This window comes from Sceloporus occidentalis, unplaced genomic scaffold, assembly GCF_023333645.1.
Source record: "Sceloporus occidentalis isolate IW3139 unplaced genomic scaffold, rSceOcc1.0.p SCAF_2, whole genome shotgun sequence".
NCBI classification, from domain to species: Eukaryota; Metazoa; Chordata; class Lepidosauria; order Squamata; family Phrynosomatidae; genus Sceloporus; species Sceloporus occidentalis.
Genome location: NW_028316982.1, coordinates 242,412,461 through 242,429,807, shown reverse-complemented (window position 1 = coordinate 242,429,807; position 17,347 = coordinate 242,412,461). Strand labels below are relative to the sequence as shown.

The following is a 17,347-nucleotide window of genomic DNA, read 5'->3' as shown; positions in this document are numbered from 1 at the left end:
TCTTCCAATGCCATGTTGGCATCTTTTCTGAACAGTCAAGCTGTTTCCAGAAAACATTCAATTCTTCATTGCTGTTCATGAATTTTAACAGGTAAATTTAATGGCTAATTATTGTGTTCTTTTACATTCAGTAAGATTTTAAATAGACAGATAATATCTCAAGATATGAAAGGAAGCGTTGAGATGTATCTTATAATGCAAAGTCATTCTGAAAAATAGCTGTCCTTAGAATTCTGCATTTGATAACAGTTTGCCTCATCTTTTTGTGTCTGACATAATATTTACAGATTGCAGTTGCTGCATAATATATGCATAAAATTTTATGCATAACTACAAAAATAATAAAACCTAAGTACATCACAAATATACTGTTAAATACTCCCAAATAATTAAACTACCATCCCTTCTGTGTTCAAAAAGATGCCATGCATTTGTAAGTGTTTAAAAAAGCAACAACACCTATATCCCAAACCACTGAAAGCAATATATAACTCTAAATCCTATTAAGAAAAGAGACTAGCCACTTAGCCAGACCTAGTATTTAACTGTCATGGCAAATCACATAATCCTCATTACACAATATCACTCAACACTAGCTATTTTATGTTATTATTGCTGCACGTTTCAGACAGATGTTTCCTAAATCAGTTCACTTCAGTGAAAAAATAAAATGCAGGCCTTTTCCTCAGGTGAGCAAACTTTAAAAGATACACAAACAAAGGGATGTGGAAGGAGAAGAGACACTATTAGCCTGGCAATGAAGGTTAGTTTCTAGTCTGTTCCTTCCTCTATCTGGGAATTCATCCTGGGGGAGGAATAGTTGCAATTTCCAGATAGCAATTGTTTTAATCCAATTTGTTCCAACTAATCCAGTTGGTTGTCCTGGCAATTCCAGGGCAACTGGAAGCTAGAGCAAAATTCTTTCGAGTGAGATGGAAGGAAATAACGCTGGCTACAGCATTTGGTTGTATGAAGGGCTGATCTTGCCCTTCACACTATGTTCTTTAGGAGAGAGAAGCGCTGGACTATCAGAAAGTGCATGTAGTACTTTTAGAAGGATTTTCCTTCCTTGCTCTTCTACAGTCCCCTGAAATCTCATTCTACACATTAGAAAAGCAAAGCAAGTGGCTTCTGGTGATAGATGGTGCCTAATGGCAGTGACGGCAGTGGTCAGAAAGTAAAGAGGGAAATAAGTCACTATTGTTGTTGTCTTGATGTACCTTCAAGTCAATCAGAATGCATGGCAGCCACATCCTAGGGTGTTCTTGGAAATGTTTGTTCAGAGGAGGTTTGTCTTATGCTGAGAGGACGACTTGCTCAAGATTACCCAGTGGATTTCTATGGCTGAGCAGGGATCAAACCCTGGTCTCCCAGAGTCCAGGTCTAACATTCAAGCAACATTGGCTCTCTGGGCCCCCATAATGTCCTGTAATTAATTTTTGCAAGTCCAGACTCCAAGATGATTCCACTATCTTTTACGAATTGAACATAAAAGACAGGTTTGGCTTATGCATTTTTTAAAATATATTTTTGCGTACTTTCAAACTTAGATAGGAATTCTGCATTAAGTGAAATTTTCACTTTCATGAAACTATATTGGAAAGAAGCTCTTAAAGGTCTGGACTTCATTACACTCATTATAATCTATTATAATCTGATTGATGTGAAAGGTACTATACTATTCTCTTTCATCCATATTTCTAGTTTGTTCTTTCCTCTACCTGAGAATTCATCCTGGGGGAGGAATAGTTGCAGTCTCCCAGTAACAGTTGTTTCTCCAGCTAATGGTTGTGCCCAACATGTCCTTTCCCTGTGCCTTTTCTGTCTCTTATGGCCAGGCTTAGGTGGTCATGCTGATAATACTCTCATTATTTGTAACATTTTAAGGTTCAACTGTTCCTGCTCCATTACTTTTCCATAAGGATTTGGCTAGTCTAGGGTAATGTAAGCATTAACTTGAAAGCAACCTTTGGACCATACACAAATTTCCACATCCTCCTCTTTCTATTTTAAGGTTTCCTAATCTGGGCTGGCATGGCTGGACTCTTTCCTGGCAACTGCTCTCACTTCATTATACAATTTAAGGCAGGTTTGCTGGGAACACCGCCAATGGCACTGTCCCAACCTCTCTACTGATTTTTTGAGGCCTGGTTATATTCTTTCCTCCCCTCCCCATTTCATAGTGTTTGATCCCTGCTTCAGAATATATATTTTAGAAAATCAACAGAAGCTGGCCCAAAAAAGTGTCACCTGTTTTATTTTCTCAGACTAGTACAGCAGCAATTTCCTGTTTTGAATTACAACTTAGTCTGATATTTAGCTATATTCTTGTATGTAGTATACTCTTGTTCTGCACTACAGATATCAGTCATTTGTTTTCCATTAACAGTACTTCAGGATAGGAGTTGCCTTTTAGGAGCGTTTTGTTTTGTGCAGTGCACACACACCTGGTTTTCTTTGACAGAAAAGGATGTTGAGAACCATCAGCAGAGGTAACTGATGCAGATATTATAATGTGGTAAACTTGCTACATGGAGAGAGAAATCCCAGAGATGCAAGCAGGTTTCAGGAAAGGGAGAGGCACTAGAGACCACATTGCAAACATGCACTAGCTAATGGAGCACAGAAAAAATTCCAAGAATGAATCAGCATATGCTTTATACACTATAACAAAGCAAATGTTTTGACTCCATAGATCACGAAAAGCTATAGAATGGTCCCAAAGAAATGGGAGTACCATGACAACTGATGGTCATAATGAAATATCTGTACTTAGCACAAGAGGCTACTGTGAGAAGAGAAGGCAGAGAAACAGAATGGTTCCCAGTTAGAAAGGAGTCAGGCAAGGCTACATTCTGTCACCTTATTTGTTCAACTTGTATGCAGAAAATATAATGCAGAAAAATATAAAAAGCTGGTTTAAGCTCAGAAGAAAGAGTAAAGATAGGAAGAAGGAACATCACCAATGTAAAATATGTGCATTACACCATGCTACCAGCCGAAAACATCACAGACTTGAAACAATTACTAAGAAAAATCAAAGAAGAAAGTGCAAAGGCAGATTTAAAGCAGAACATAAAAAAAATGAAATTAATGACCATGGAAGATCTATATAAATTCAACCTGGACAATGAGAAAATCGAAATAGTTAAAAAGTTCCCGTACCTTGGATCACACATTGTTCAAAATGGAGACTACAGTCAAGAAGTCAGGAAAAGACTATGAATGGGAATAGCAGCTATAAAAGAACTAGACAAGATTCTAAAAATTAAAGATATACAATTGAGCAGTAAAGTCAGAATCATCTAAGCCACTGTATTCCCAATCACTATGTGAGAGCTGGTGCATTAATAAAGCAGATAAAAAGAAAATCTACTAATTTAGATATGGAGCTGGGGAAGAGTGCTGAGGATACTGTGGGCAGCCAAAAAGACAAACAAATGGATCCTAGAACAGATCAAGCATGAACTCTTCTTGGAAGCCAAGGCAGGGTACAGACCACCCAAAAAGGGCGGTCTGCCGGCACCTTGTTTTGCTGCACGAGGAAGCCACAGCAGACAAACTGCACGGTTCCCTCGCACAGCAAAGGGAGTGCACTTTGCTTGTGACACCTGAGTGCGCCAATGGTGCACTTGCAATATCACAAGTGGGCTGTGACGTGCGGACGCTAAGTGTCCATTGCGTCAAAATGGTGGCGCCCATGTGTACAGGGCACTGCCATTTTGACGTACGGAATATGTGCTAGGGTTATGGGGCATCGGTAAGCAATGCCCCGATGCAACCCTAGCATGTATTTGTTACGTGCTAAAAGGCCTGTCTGTCCAGGGCCCAAGATGATCAAACTGAGGCTGGCATCATGAGAAGGCATAATAAATAATCATAATAATAATAAAATATTTATTTATATCCTGCCTCTCCCTTCCAGGATCTAGGCGGGTAACAACAGTCCAGTAAAAACAGATATACAGACAATAATAAAAAATTATCTGATTCCCATAACCCTCTCTCTTTCTGCTAAAAATACACATAAACATCAAGACAGAATACAGTATCCCCAGTACAGTGTACTTAGTTACAAATTTTGTAACTAAGAATCGACACAGGTCGAATTATTCCAAGAGACCATCAGGAGAAGCGGTGAAAGAGTAAATGGATCAATTTGGTTAATTCAGCTGGAGGTTAGTCTGGAAAAGGAATAATAGTTTTTTGTGGGTTTTTCAGGCTATGTGGCCATGTTCTAGAAGAGTTTCTTCCTGCCGTTTCGTCAGCATCTGTGGCTGGCATCTTCAGAGAATGCTTCAGATTCTCTCAAGATGCTGGCAAAACGCCAGGAAGAAACCCTTCTAGAACATGGCCACATAGCCTGAAAACCCCACAAAAAACTATGGATTCTGACCATGAAATCCTTCGACTCCACAAAGGCAATAATGCTAGGAAAGCTAGAGGGGTAGCAGAAAGAGAGGAAGGCTGCACGCCAGATAGTTAAGACTCAATCAGGAAGGAAACAGTGTTGACCTAAGCAGAGCAGTGGAGGTCTTGGAGATGTCTCATCCACAGGGTCACTATGAGTCAGGGCAGGGTTAACAACAACAGCAAATTTGCTATAGGAACCAATGTGGTAAAGTGGCTTCAGTGCTGGAGTAGGACTCTGGGAAAACAGGTTTCAAAGCCCTTCTGAGTCGTCGAAACATACTTGGGTGACCTTGTATAAGTCATACCCTCTCAGCTTCATAGGAAGACAATAGGAAACCTCCTCTGAATAAATCTTGCCAAGAAAATCCAGTGATATGGTCACCTTAGGTCTTAGTTAACTTGAAGATACATAACAACAAGAACAATTTGTCCAATCTTGACTGTGTTCAATCAAGATACATCCATCTTCTAAAAGTGGTGCGTGGGGTGAAGTCATCCAGCGTTTATCAATTGCATTCAGATGTTACGAATGGGCCTGCCCATTGTTTTCAACTAATTGGTTTAGACATGTTGATAGTTGGATTAATTGCATATATAACAGGGCATGCCAGCTATTTCAGAATATTTGGTAATGGCTGTTTAAGAGGTGCAAAAAGATGAAATTTATTGTATATGCAGTGAAGACTGTTAAAGAATTTTTTAAAAGCTCAATAGTTGTCAAGTATTATCATAGTGATCTTCTTTAAGACAAGAAAATGTGGTTTTTACTTCTCTCAATACAATAAGTATTTTTTAAAAGTCTGATTAGGGATATAGATCATAAGTCCCTCCATATATTATTGAACTGTAGTTCCTATCTGCTCAAGCCAGAGTAGGCAGTAGTGAATGGAAGTTGCACTTAACATTTGGAAGACTGTATATTTTCATTCCTGAATTAGGGTTTAGTACCCAATAAGAAAAGGGAAAACAACCTGTATCAAAATGCTTCGGTTTTGATAGGGATATATAGTGAGTTCTTAGAAATTTATTTACTCTGGGATAGAGGCATAGCAGGTATTTGTTACTGCATTGTTGCAGTTGGCTTTTATGGTGCAAACCAACTGAAATTTTAAAAGTTGATATAAAAGGATATTGACGTGACATTTTATATGCTCTTGGGTTATACCCATCCTCTTCTTCATACTAACCTTAGAATTTTATTCAATTAGAGAACATCTGGTGGGCAACCCCCATTCATTCAATGGGGCTTTGTACAATGATTGCTGGATTGTGTGCTCTTCTCCAACCATGTCTGTTTCTTAGGGAGTGATGGAACAGCTGTCTATCAGACTTGTAAACATGGAGGTTATCAAACCTGATCTAGTGAGGGACAGAAGTTGTGGTTATCCTTGAAAATGATGCTTCTGACACATGAGTTGCCCAGACTCTCTGTTGAAAAGATAGGAAACAGTCTTCTTTGACTAGATGCCAACTGTTGGGGAAGGGCTGATTGTAAATTTGATCCCTATCCTCTTTCTCATAATAGGTAATTGGTGCTGTCTGAGCCTAGCATACCTGGGGCAGGGGGGAGGAGCATTTTCCTGTTTGACACAGACTGCTGCTTCACAAGAAAATCTCTGAAACAGGGCCATAGGGTTTGAATGAGATTTAGCATGTGATCTCCTAACACTTATACAGCTGCTTCCCTATCTTCTCCCTCTTCAGTTCTGTTAGTGATTTGGACACTCTGGGTAATCTGTAATCTCACACTTCCTTTACAAGAACCATTCACAAGTTTAGATTACAGAAATTTAACTGTACCTTTATTCTTTCCATTTTTAAAGTTAACTCAGATTGGTCTTCAGAAATAAATATGATTTAAAAAAAACCCTAGATGTTTTCCAAATCATCAGTCAGGCAATATCATTATGAGGATCAAATAAATGCACAAAATTGTAGCCACACTTTCAAGATCCCTTCTTTGGGCAACATGTGATCAAAAAAGAAAAGAAAGGAGGAAACACCCACAGAGGGACAGGGTAAAAGGTGAGAGAGAGACTGACGATCTTGAAATCATGAAGTCTGTATGGTTAAAGCTTTTTAAATGATTAGAAGAAGAAATAAATCTAACTACTGCATTATAAACGTCTATAACTATGTGAATTTACTTATTTTTTTATCCCCCACTGTCTTTCTTATAACTTGAAGCCCTCATGATATCTAATGGAGCAGGGTGGGCAGGGTGTGGCCCTCCAAGTGTTGGATTGGAATCCCAGCATTCCTCATCTTTGACTGTACTGGTTAGGACTGATGGGACCTGTAGTCTAAGGACACCTGGAAGACCACACTTTGCCTACCCATATAGTGTAGCCTAACCCACAGTATACCTCTTCCCCCACCCCATTTTAAGACTTGCCATACTGGCTTCATGTTTTTTGACATTCTTAGCTTCCCTCTCCTTTTTCCCATAGCTACTTTTGGTAACATCTTGCTTGATGAAGAGAGGTGGAACTGAATATAGCTTGGCCACAGTTTTGTGCATATTTGTGTGGTCCCCAGAAACATGTTGCCTAGTCCATTTTTAAAAAAAACGAACCAGCACATCTTGCTTTGTTTTAGATAATGACGGTGACTGTTTTAGAACCAAGATTATTCAAACTTTTATTTAAGCTTCTGGTGCCATGCATGTTGTGCAGTCGATACATCCTGAATCACTTAGCAAGTACAGGCAAACCATGCTAATACTGCTGACAGACTAGTAATGATGGCTGTGCTTTTCCGGTTGCATGCATTACACTGACACTATACTTTCTTTCCTTTCCTTTTTCCTGTGCCATGCTTGCTGTGTAGCAAATGGAATCTCTTGCAGTAAGTTAAAAGTTCTTTCATATTCTTTGTCCATTGAATTATGGACTAATGCACCCTAATTCACTGTTTTAACTCTTAGCATGTTTCCCCTTTTTTCTCTTTCTTTTGTTGTTCTTATCGATTCAGTATATGATTATGGTAATACTGTATTTTTATTATGATTACCATGGTAGTGTTTAAACTGCATCTTATTCCACAGTTCCCTGAGGAGCCTGAATGTAGCTTAGTGCATTTATATTGTCTGACCTTGTCTTAAAACAATTTGGAAATGTTATATAAATATTATTTGTACTTGAGAGAGCCTTGTCTAACGCTCAAGGCAGCTGCTTATTTTGACAAGGGAGAGAGCCAATGTAATGATTACTTCAAGACAAAATAATTTCTATGTTTTGTCTAGGAAAAATGAAAAATTAAATTAATTCATTCTGGACTAAACTTAGAAACAGTGGCTTGAATCTACTCTAGGCTTTAGTTCAAAGTTTTAAAAAGCTATCCAAGGTGCTGAATCCTATCGTCAAATTTGTGGGGATAAGACATGGGTACCATTGGGAGGAGGTGGAAAAATAGTCTTGGGGTTAAATGTTGCTCACAGAATTCAGTTTGCACGCTCTTGCTATATACAGTCAGCCCTTGATGTTTGCACCTTTGGCTTTTGCAGATTTGATTATTCACTGATTTTATTAATATGTTCTATCTAAGAATCTCTAGGTCCTCCAGTACAACCACAGAGTTGTGCTGGATAGCCTAGAAATTGCTAGACAGAACACGTCTCTAGGCATTTGTAGGTCCTCCAGTGAAGTTCTATAGTTAAATAAGTTGGCCACAGAGTTACACTGGAGCACCTAGAGACTGAAGGCTTTCACGGCCGGAATCCATAGTTTTTTGTGGGGTTTTCGGGTTATGTGACTGTGTTCTGGAAGAGTTTATTCCTGATGTTTCTTCAGTATCTGTGACTGGCATCTTCAAAGAATGCTGGCATGGGAGTAACTGGTGTTTGTGTGTGTATACACACGCTATGTGACTCTTGGTTGACAGCAAATGATTTACATGTTAATCTCTGTGTTGGTTTGTTGTTCAATGGCAAAGCCACCCAGAATCAGGGGGGTTTCCTAGCAGACTATGGATCATTAATTAAACAGACACCCTGAGGCCTTGCCATTCAACAACAAACCAACACAGATATTAACATGAAAAGCATTTGCTCTCAACCAAGGTTCACACTGTGTGTGTGTGTGTGTGTGTGTGTATCATGGCTTCATAGCCCAAAAAAAAACCCCAACCCCCCCCAAAACCTAGAGACTCCTACAGATATGTTCTTTTGGGTAGAAAAGTACAGTTGTCCCTCCATATTTGCTAGGGTTAGGGGAACAAGACCCCCGTGAATATGGAAAAACTGCAAATAACAAAAACACTGTTTTTACCTGAGAGGACACCTCTCTAGGAATCTCTAGGTCCTCCAGTGCAACTCTGTGGTCAATGTCCAACATACACTGACCATAGAATGGCACTGGAGTAGCTACAAATGGTCTTTCAGTGGAACTTTTAGTTAAAGTTGACCACAGAGTTGCACTGGAGGACCTAGACAGTCCTAGAGAGAACATATTAATGAAATCCGTGAATAATCAAAGCCGCAAATATCAAAGCCGCAAACATGGAGGAATGACTGTAGTGTGTTTTTATTTGCGTTTTTTCTCCTTTCATAGGGGTCCTACACCCCTAACCCCAGCGAATGTAAAGGGCCCACTGTAGCTTTATTTCTACATTCTTGTAATGTTGCTTCACGTAATGTAATATTGCTTGAAGAAATGACACAATATATTTGAAGATTTTTGAATGGCTGGAAAAAAGAAAGAATATGATACAACAAAACAATAAAAATGGTCCATTTTGGGGAGACAGTAGTACATAGCCCATTTTGTATTTGGGGAAAGGTAACACTTTTTAACTTTTTTTAAATGGGAAACACTAACATTAATGTAATAGTGTAATGTTACACTACATTATATATGAAACAGAAATGAGCTGTCACTGGAGTGGTTTAGAATTAGTAATGTATTGTTTTAGGGGTTACGTTTTTAAGTTCTACTTCATTGTAAAACCTGAACACAGATTCCTTTGGAACTATTTCCCATCAATTTTGTCCTTATATTTCATATCACCATCAAAAAATAAAAGTGAATCACATTATATCAGGGTCAAAATATGTAAAATGGATTCATTGTGGCAATATTGGGTTAATGAAATAATAAAAGAGAGAAAATGTGTATCTGAACAATAGAATCCAGTTCCTATCTAGCATAGACCCATAAAGATCAATAGGAAGTGGTGAGTAACAAATCCCTTTCATTTAAATGGGTTTATACTACTTGGGACTAATATTTGATTTAATCCATTAATAATAATGACAATAACAACTAACTATTTATATGGTGCTTTGACAGATTAAAGCTCTTGTCATCTTGTAATTTTTCTGATAGTCCTATAAGACTTTTCTATTTATTCTTATATTGCTTTTTGGAACTGAAATCGGGAGGAAGAGTTTGTCCTAAGATCATCTAGTAAACTCATTTCAGAGGTAAAATATAGGAGCATTCTGATTCAGAGAGGGGTTTCTACTCTTAACACATGAGAATAGTGAATAGAGATGCACACTCTTTATGCAGAGATACCACATGCTGTCCCTAATAGTTTTCCACCGTATGTGGAGGTTTTTAAAATCTTATTTCAGCATTGTTTTGTAATTGCTAATTCTCAGTTTTTCTCCAAAGCAGAAAACATGGAAGCTGTTGTGTTTTAATAGTAACTCCCCCTTTTACAATTTATTTCTTTAGCAATTGGAACTGTGCCAGAGATTATATAAACTGCACTTCCAGTTGTTGTTGCTTTTTCAGTCGTACTGTAAACTCATCGGACAAGTGCATGAAGTTAGTACAATGCCAGAGGTATGTAGCAAAACCAAAAACAAAGCTTTTTACGGATCTAATTGCTGTGCTTTTCAATTTGGTATTTGTTTCTTTCATTTGACTTTGTCTTCAATAAAACTCTGATTTAAGTTCAGAACTGAAAACTAAAAAATTGATGATTTAGTGAAAATGTGTTGAGATTTCAAAAAGAAAAAAATTATTAATTATCTTACATGTGTGCACGTATTTGTCCCCTGGAATTCAAGGTGGCATACCATTTTTAATTATTTTTATTGTTTAATCTTATTTTAACTTTTCTATCTTGTGGAATTTTAAAGATGTCTTCTTTAATTGTAGTAAGCCTCTTTGAGTCCCAATCTGGGGAAATAACAATAATAATACACATGGCTCTCTCCTTGCTCCTTACCTTATCTTCACAAGTACTCAAGCTCAGTTAGCAACATTCCGTGACTCAGCATGTAAACCTGAGTTTTCCCATTCCTTGTGCACTACTCTGAATAGCAGTACTTCAGTAAGCTGCTTGGTAGACATATTAGTAGTAGTAATTTATTAATGCTTAGACCATAGGCCATTCACAAACAAAATGAATAAATACAACATAAAAGTGCAGGAATATAAAAGTACCATATAAATAAATAGCATATAAATCTTGACTGGCTCAGTGTCTATCTATCCTACACTGACAGGTGTGGGTAACCCATTGAACCTTATTCATGATGGTGATCTATGATTCCAGTTATTCCCCATGAATATACAATAAAAGGTCTGCAGTGCCCTTAGATATCTGTGGCTACACTGGCATGGTAGTACTATAGAGTAATATAGGGGCTCGACAGACAGGCAGCCCCTTTTAGCCCTGCATCGTTACCACAGCCACCAAATGGCATGGCAACGATGCACTTCCTCCCAGGAGTAAAAAGAAGCTGCCTGAAGGGATGCGCGTGTGCGCCCCAATTGGATCACTTCCTGCCAGCACTGTTTGGGCGCAGCATGATATTCATGCCATTGTGGCGCCCCCATGTGTAGGGCAGCAAGCCATGATGGCGGTGCCCTCACCGACTAGGGCTGCTGGGCATCTAAATGCCCATCCTCATCTAGCCCTAGTTCGCGATGAGGATGCTGCAAACTGCCTGTCTGTACCGGGCCATATTTTGTGATGCTCCTGCTGCTTTTCCCACCAGATGTATGGTTCTGCCTTAATCACCACTGCCATGAATACTTCCACTAATCTCGCTGCTGTGACCAAGAGTGAGGGCTTCCCTCTATCCCTACCTCTACCACCAATGTAAGGTCCTCCCCCTGCCCCACTGCTGTGGCCACCACTGTGAGGAACCTACTAGATGCCTTCAAGGTTCCTGTGTTGAATATTTTGTAACTTCCATTCCCACTGAAAACCAACGGTCTTTATCCTTTGCTGCCACCAGAAATGCCATGTCTGAATTCATTCTTTATGTATATGTTGTTTGTTGCTGTTGTTAACCTCCCTCAAGTCGGCCCTGATTCAGGGCAATCCTGTGGATGAGACCTCTCCAACCCCCGCTATCCTCAGTTGCTCTACCTAGGTCCTGCAGATTCAGGCCCATGACCTCCTTGATTAGTCTAGACATCTGGAGTGTGATCTTTCTTTCTACTGCACTCCGCTTTTCCAAGCATTAATGTCTTTTTTTAGTAAGTCATGCATGATGTGGTCAATGTACAGTAGCCTCAGCTGAAAAATATAATAGACAAAAACAAGATTTTATTGGCAGAAGTTGAACAAAATGAATAATTGAATACATTTAAAGCAAGTATTCCACTTTCACACTTTTCTCTTAGCTAACTCAGGGCCCAAACAGACAGGCCAAAATAAAGCTGCTTTTGGTCACTTTGGAGGTATGCTGTTTAAATGATACATGCGTCCTAAGAGGCCGGAAGCTGCGCCAAAGCCATGTTCCCGTCCTAAGGACTGGAGCACAACTTTGGCACAGCTTCTGGACTATTAAGATGTATGTGTCATTTAAACAGCATACCTCCAAAGTGACCCAAAGCAGCTTTATTTTGGCCTGTCTTTTGGGGCCCTCAGACTCACAAACCTGACTGACTCTTTCCGCTAATCCTCATTTATTCACACCCCCAATCTGCAAACTCCTAACTCAGCTACCAGGCAGGCACCTCCCTCTGATATGTCATTTGGTGTAGTCCAAACCCCCTTAGTGACGCGCCTGTAGAGGCCCCAAAACACAATGAAATGGCCAATAGCATCCCATGGGTTGCTGTTGGCCATTTGAGGAACCAAATTTTAAAGATGAGCCCTAGTTTTTTGGGGAGTGGGGGTGGGGGGAATTGGTGTGCACCCCTCAGCATTCCACAGGGTTCCAAGGAAGTCCCACAGTTCCTGGCAGTTGCTCATGCTCTACGTTAACAGAATAAATTGGATTTTTAAAAATCCATTTTTATCACTTTTTTTTTAAACTTGATACAAAAATATAAAGATGAATTTAATAGAAATTTCCTTTCATTGTAAAATGCTAAGGAGAAAGGAGAAGATGTGCATTCTGCCATGACAGCTTTTCATCTACAATGTGTGTAAAGTCCACCATGCCATGTACACACGAATAGAATACCAAAACACCTCTTTTCCTCCAATATCAAACTAGTGTATTTTCTTTGGAATCATGAAAGGGCCCAACATTCTTTCCTCGTTGTTCTAACATTTGCATATGCAGCTCTTTTGTTGGGGGAGGAGAGTGACATGGCCACACAAAATGAAACCATGGATAAAAATAAGCCAGATCTCTTTATTGGCTGTTGCTTACATGGTTCGGCATGACATAAGTCAAGGTACCACCATCAGACAGCTTACCTGCTAGCCAATTACTAAATATTGGGGAATGTTGGCAGTGTGCGGCTTACGCTTACTGAGCCTACAGAGGGATATGTGGGTAACATTGACCCATTTCCATTACCTGGCTGGCAGATTGGCACACCACCCTCCAACCTAGGCAAGCAGCCCATCCTCCTAGATCCCTTTCAGCATTTCCCTGTTTGTGGAGCAAGGTGCTCCACACCCATTCCTATTTGAATTGGATCCATCCCTACACAGATGGTGACACAAATGAAACAGAAGAAGACTATTCTTAGTTGTAACATCGTTATGTAACACCTCAGCGAAAACACAAGCCATATTTGGAAGGTTGGGTCAACTGTTATGAGGAAGCCAAAAACGGCAGAGTGTCCAGCCAGTCAGCAGGCAAGTAAAAGTCTTTGGTGGCTCCATCAACTGATGGCCAAAAAGCATCCGTAGCAACCAAGTAAAATAAAATAGGAAGGGCAGTGAGGAAGCTATCAAATCACAGAATGACTGTAGCCACACAGATGCCTTGCCTTATAAATCTTATGAAAGGACCAGATTGGAGACCTTGTCTCCCAGTTCTGCTCATCAAAAGCTTACCTGCTGGGATCTATCAGGGCTCCAAGTTGGCCAAATAATTTCTAACTTCTTCATAGCCTCAGTGGGCTTGCAGAGAATGCCAGTCAGCCACAACAACCAAGGTAACTCCCTTTTCTTTCCTCTCCATTGCTAAGACACAAACAGGGCACCTGGGGTTAGTGAGCAGCCTGGCTTTCAGTGAAAATAAGGGTCTAGAGGCTAGGGAACCAAATGTATATTTCAATGTATATTCAAAAATAGAGTTCCTAATGCATCCTGCATTGGTGTAAAAATCAACACTTAATTGTCGTTCTTTTCCTCAATTAAGTTTTACTTTTAATGTTAAGGATAAATTGTACTTTGATGAATGTAATCTTTCTTTCTTCGCAGCTTCTGAATATGTCACGAGAACTCAGTGAGTTAAAGAAGAATCTCAAGGAAGCTAGTGCTGCCATTGCAATGGAGCCATTGATTATAGAATGTGGTGCCTCTGAACCCATGTTCACCTCTACAGAAGTGGCCATTCAGTCCATGCTAGAGTGTCTGAAAAACAATGAGCTCGGAAAAGCTCTACACCAAATAAGGGAATGCAGGTAATACTTAATTGGGTGACTGATATATTTTTTATTTTTCTTTAAAAAGACTCTTGCTGTGAAACATGTATAGAAGTACAGTGCAGACTCTTTGTTCATATACTTGACATCCACAGATTTCAGCATCAACAGATGGCAAGCCCATTTTCCCCAATGGCGGCATGAGCACACAGCCATTAGCGACAGCCCCTGGTTAGATCCACTGGCAGCATGCGACCACGCCGCCATTAGGGACAGCCCCTGTTGTTCCTAATAGGGGGGCAGCTGCATGAATGGGCTACCATTGAGGTTCTGTTGTTCTTAATGGTGGCACAGCCACATGGCTGTGCTGCCATTGGGGACTACGTGGACTTGAGCGTCCATGGATTTTTGTATCGGGGGAGGGGGGAATCCGGAATGGATCCCCATGGATACCAAGGTCCCACTATATTGTTCCTGAGTACAAATATGAATAGGATCAGCCCAAGTCTAGAATGTAAATTTGAAGATCATGCCAAATTTTAATATTTGTGAATAGACTGGTCACTCTCCCAGAATATTTCTGCATCTTCTGAAAACAGGTACAGTAAGAATGTATAAATAATAAGGGCAGGGCACAATCTGTTATAAACTTCTGCTGAACTGAAAATGTATTATCAAGCAACACCTTGATATATCGCATATTAATTTTAGATAAGTTTGATTGGGAGCAGTTCTTAGTCTTCTATATCCATTTTCCCCCAAGCATTCTACAAAGCACCAAATATCAAGCTTTGACATACAGTGCGCCTGCGCCATACGCGGCCTTGAGCATACGCGCTCAAGCTGCGGGGCGGAAGGGGCGGCGCGTCCCATTCAATGGAAGGGGTGGCGCGTCCCATTCAATTGAATGGGCGCTTGCGCCCTGCGCGCGCCTGCACCGCCGCGCACAAGCCCCATTGTTTCCAATGGGGCTCGAGCATAGGCGGAATTCGCCTTACGCGGAGGGATCCGGAACAGATCCCCCGCGTAAGGTGAGGACAGACCGTAATGTGCAGATGGCTCCCAGGAATTGTTTCTGCCCCATGCTACCTCCCATGTGTATGGTGCAGGACAGGGGAAATGCGTTTTTCCCCTAGTTATATAGTGGATAACAGACCAAATATTTCCCTTTCCCTCACCTTTTCCGTTATTATGGTTACGTTGGCATTTAACATTTACTAATATTGTGTTTTTTAATTCTTCTCAAGTATAGAGGGAGCCTTTGATGCTGTACCCTCTCCCCATTGTTAAACTTGCCTAAAGAAATCTTCTGTTGAGAGAGAGACTGAAAATTCCCAATAATGTTGTATAAACATTTTGCCATCATTTGCTTCCGTGTCCCACCCTTAACCATCACTTGCTATTACATCTGTAGTTGTCTACTATACTATTTCTTTAGGAACAGGGATGGTTGCACAGGCTTTTCTATTATATGAAACTGTCGCTTTTTGCACGAATTGATATTCCTTGCACAGCCCATTAAAAATGGTTTGCTTACATTCTTGTTTCACTACAGGAGTTTATGGCCCAATGACATTTTTGGAAGCAGTTCCGATGATGAGGTCCAGACCCTACTGAATATTTACTTCCGACATCAAACACTGGGGCAATCCGGCACTTATGCACTGGTTGGCTCCAATCAAAGCCTGACAGAAATCTGTACAAAATTGATGGAGCTGAACATAGAGATCCGGGATATGATCCGGAGGGCTCAAAGCTACCGTGTCATCAACACTTTTCTTCCAGACTCCAGTGTTTCTGGCACAAGTCTCTGACAAAAGGCTTGTGCAACCTTTCTCGTTCAAATTGGAATTGCTTCCATGCTGGGGTGAGGTGGTTCAATGCCTTCTCAGCCTTAGAAAAACTTGGTCAAGTTGTAGTCAGTCTTGTTACCTTTACAGCATTTTCCAAGAGGAGTCAGGCAGAGTTTTCAATGTGTAGCAATACTGTAAGGACAAAGGTAATATAGAATCCTTTGTTTTCAGTTGCACACACAAAACACATTTCACTGGGCAACTGCAATTCACTACTGAAGAAGCAACCTCCATACATACCAAAGACTACTACACTGAACAAGACTTCCTTTTTAGGAAATTAATTTTAGCTGGCAAAAGTGCAATCTTTCCTTCACTTGAGGATTTTTGTTTTGTTTTTTAATCTTGTACATTTTTTCCTTTGACCAAGTAAAAGAAAATAGGCAGAATGAAGCTAGTGACAGGACACTGAAAGACTGTCAGTTCAAAAGCTGAGGGCCTGTGCATATGAAAAAAGTTGTAAAGGACTACAGTTTAAATATACACTGTAATTTAAATATGATTACTGTATCTTTTTGGGGGGAAAACCAAGCTGCTATGAAGTACATTTCCTGATGTTGCTAGGCTACTGTCTTGGAAGGTACTAGATCCTGTTGCAAAAGGTCTGTTATTAAGACCACAGTACCTATGAATGGACAAGAAAGATTTTTTTAAAAAAAGATTTTGTCTGCTTTTTACTAGAGGGTTGCTTTTATGAATATATTTATATTACTTAAAGTTGGCTGGTCTGGCATAACTTGCCATTTTGTAGGAAAACATCACATGGCTGATTTAAAGTCTTTTGAACTGCCTTGCATGTATTATTTTTTAATTTAAACATAATTTGGATTTTAAGAGTGAAAATATTAAGTACAATTTACATTCACTTTCCTTTTAAGGAGTTTTCTTTGTATCATATGTAAGTTTTTCCTTGCACTTACTGATGTCAAGTGTTAAATGAGTGCATGTAAAACTTTTGCACATTTGAGACACTTTTATTCCAGCATAATGTGTCATTTATTCGCTCTGTAAATATACTTTAAAAGGTTTTTGTGAAGTACCTCTTGGTTGATATTTTGGTCAGAACAGATTCATCTAACTAAAATATAAAGGTCATTATAATATATATATATGCCTATATTCAAACATGTCTGTGTATGTACTAATTGATCTGGAATTAATTTACCTTAAGATAAACAGAGCCACTTCAGGGTATGGGGTTGAGGCTCTTTTAAGTTGGTTTTGAATCAACATATAACAAGCCAGTACTGTTTGCATGCTCATTATAGAGACAGGTGTTAACTACCACTTTGTTGGTTGGTAATCCCCCCCCCCCCCCGCCTCCAGACAATATATATGTTGTTATGT

The 17,347-nt window shown here is 39.7% G+C and overlaps 2 protein-coding genes across 8 annotated transcripts in view; one reads left to right on the top strand and one right to left on the bottom strand.

The window, feature by feature from the left end:
• Positions 1-17,125, top strand: part of FRY (FRY microtubule binding protein) — a 279,770-nt gene extending 262,645 nt beyond the window's left edge. For 4 of the 6 annotated variants that reach the window (XM_089512531.1, XM_089512527.1, XM_089512529.1 and 1 more), the window contains 4 exons: positions 7,243-7,260; positions 10,092-10,202; positions 13,984-14,186; positions 15,703-17,125. In XM_089512531.1, the coding sequence (XP_089368657.1) occupies positions 7,243-7,260; positions 10,092-10,202; positions 13,984-14,186; positions 15,703-15,961 (591 nt within the window). In that variant the 3' untranslated portion in view covers positions 15,962-17,125. Of the gene's footprint in view, positions 1-689; positions 1,447-7,242; positions 7,261-10,091; positions 10,203-13,983; positions 14,187-15,702 lie in introns of those variants that run through there. The other 2 variants (XM_089512530.1, XM_089512532.1) reach the window with 2 other exon arrangements.
• The window catches only part of ZAR1L (zygote arrest 1 like), a 35,213-nt gene that overhangs the window by 10,022 nt on the left and 7,844 nt on the right, over positions 1-17,347 (bottom strand). The gene's annotated exons all lie outside the window — the stretch shown is intronic.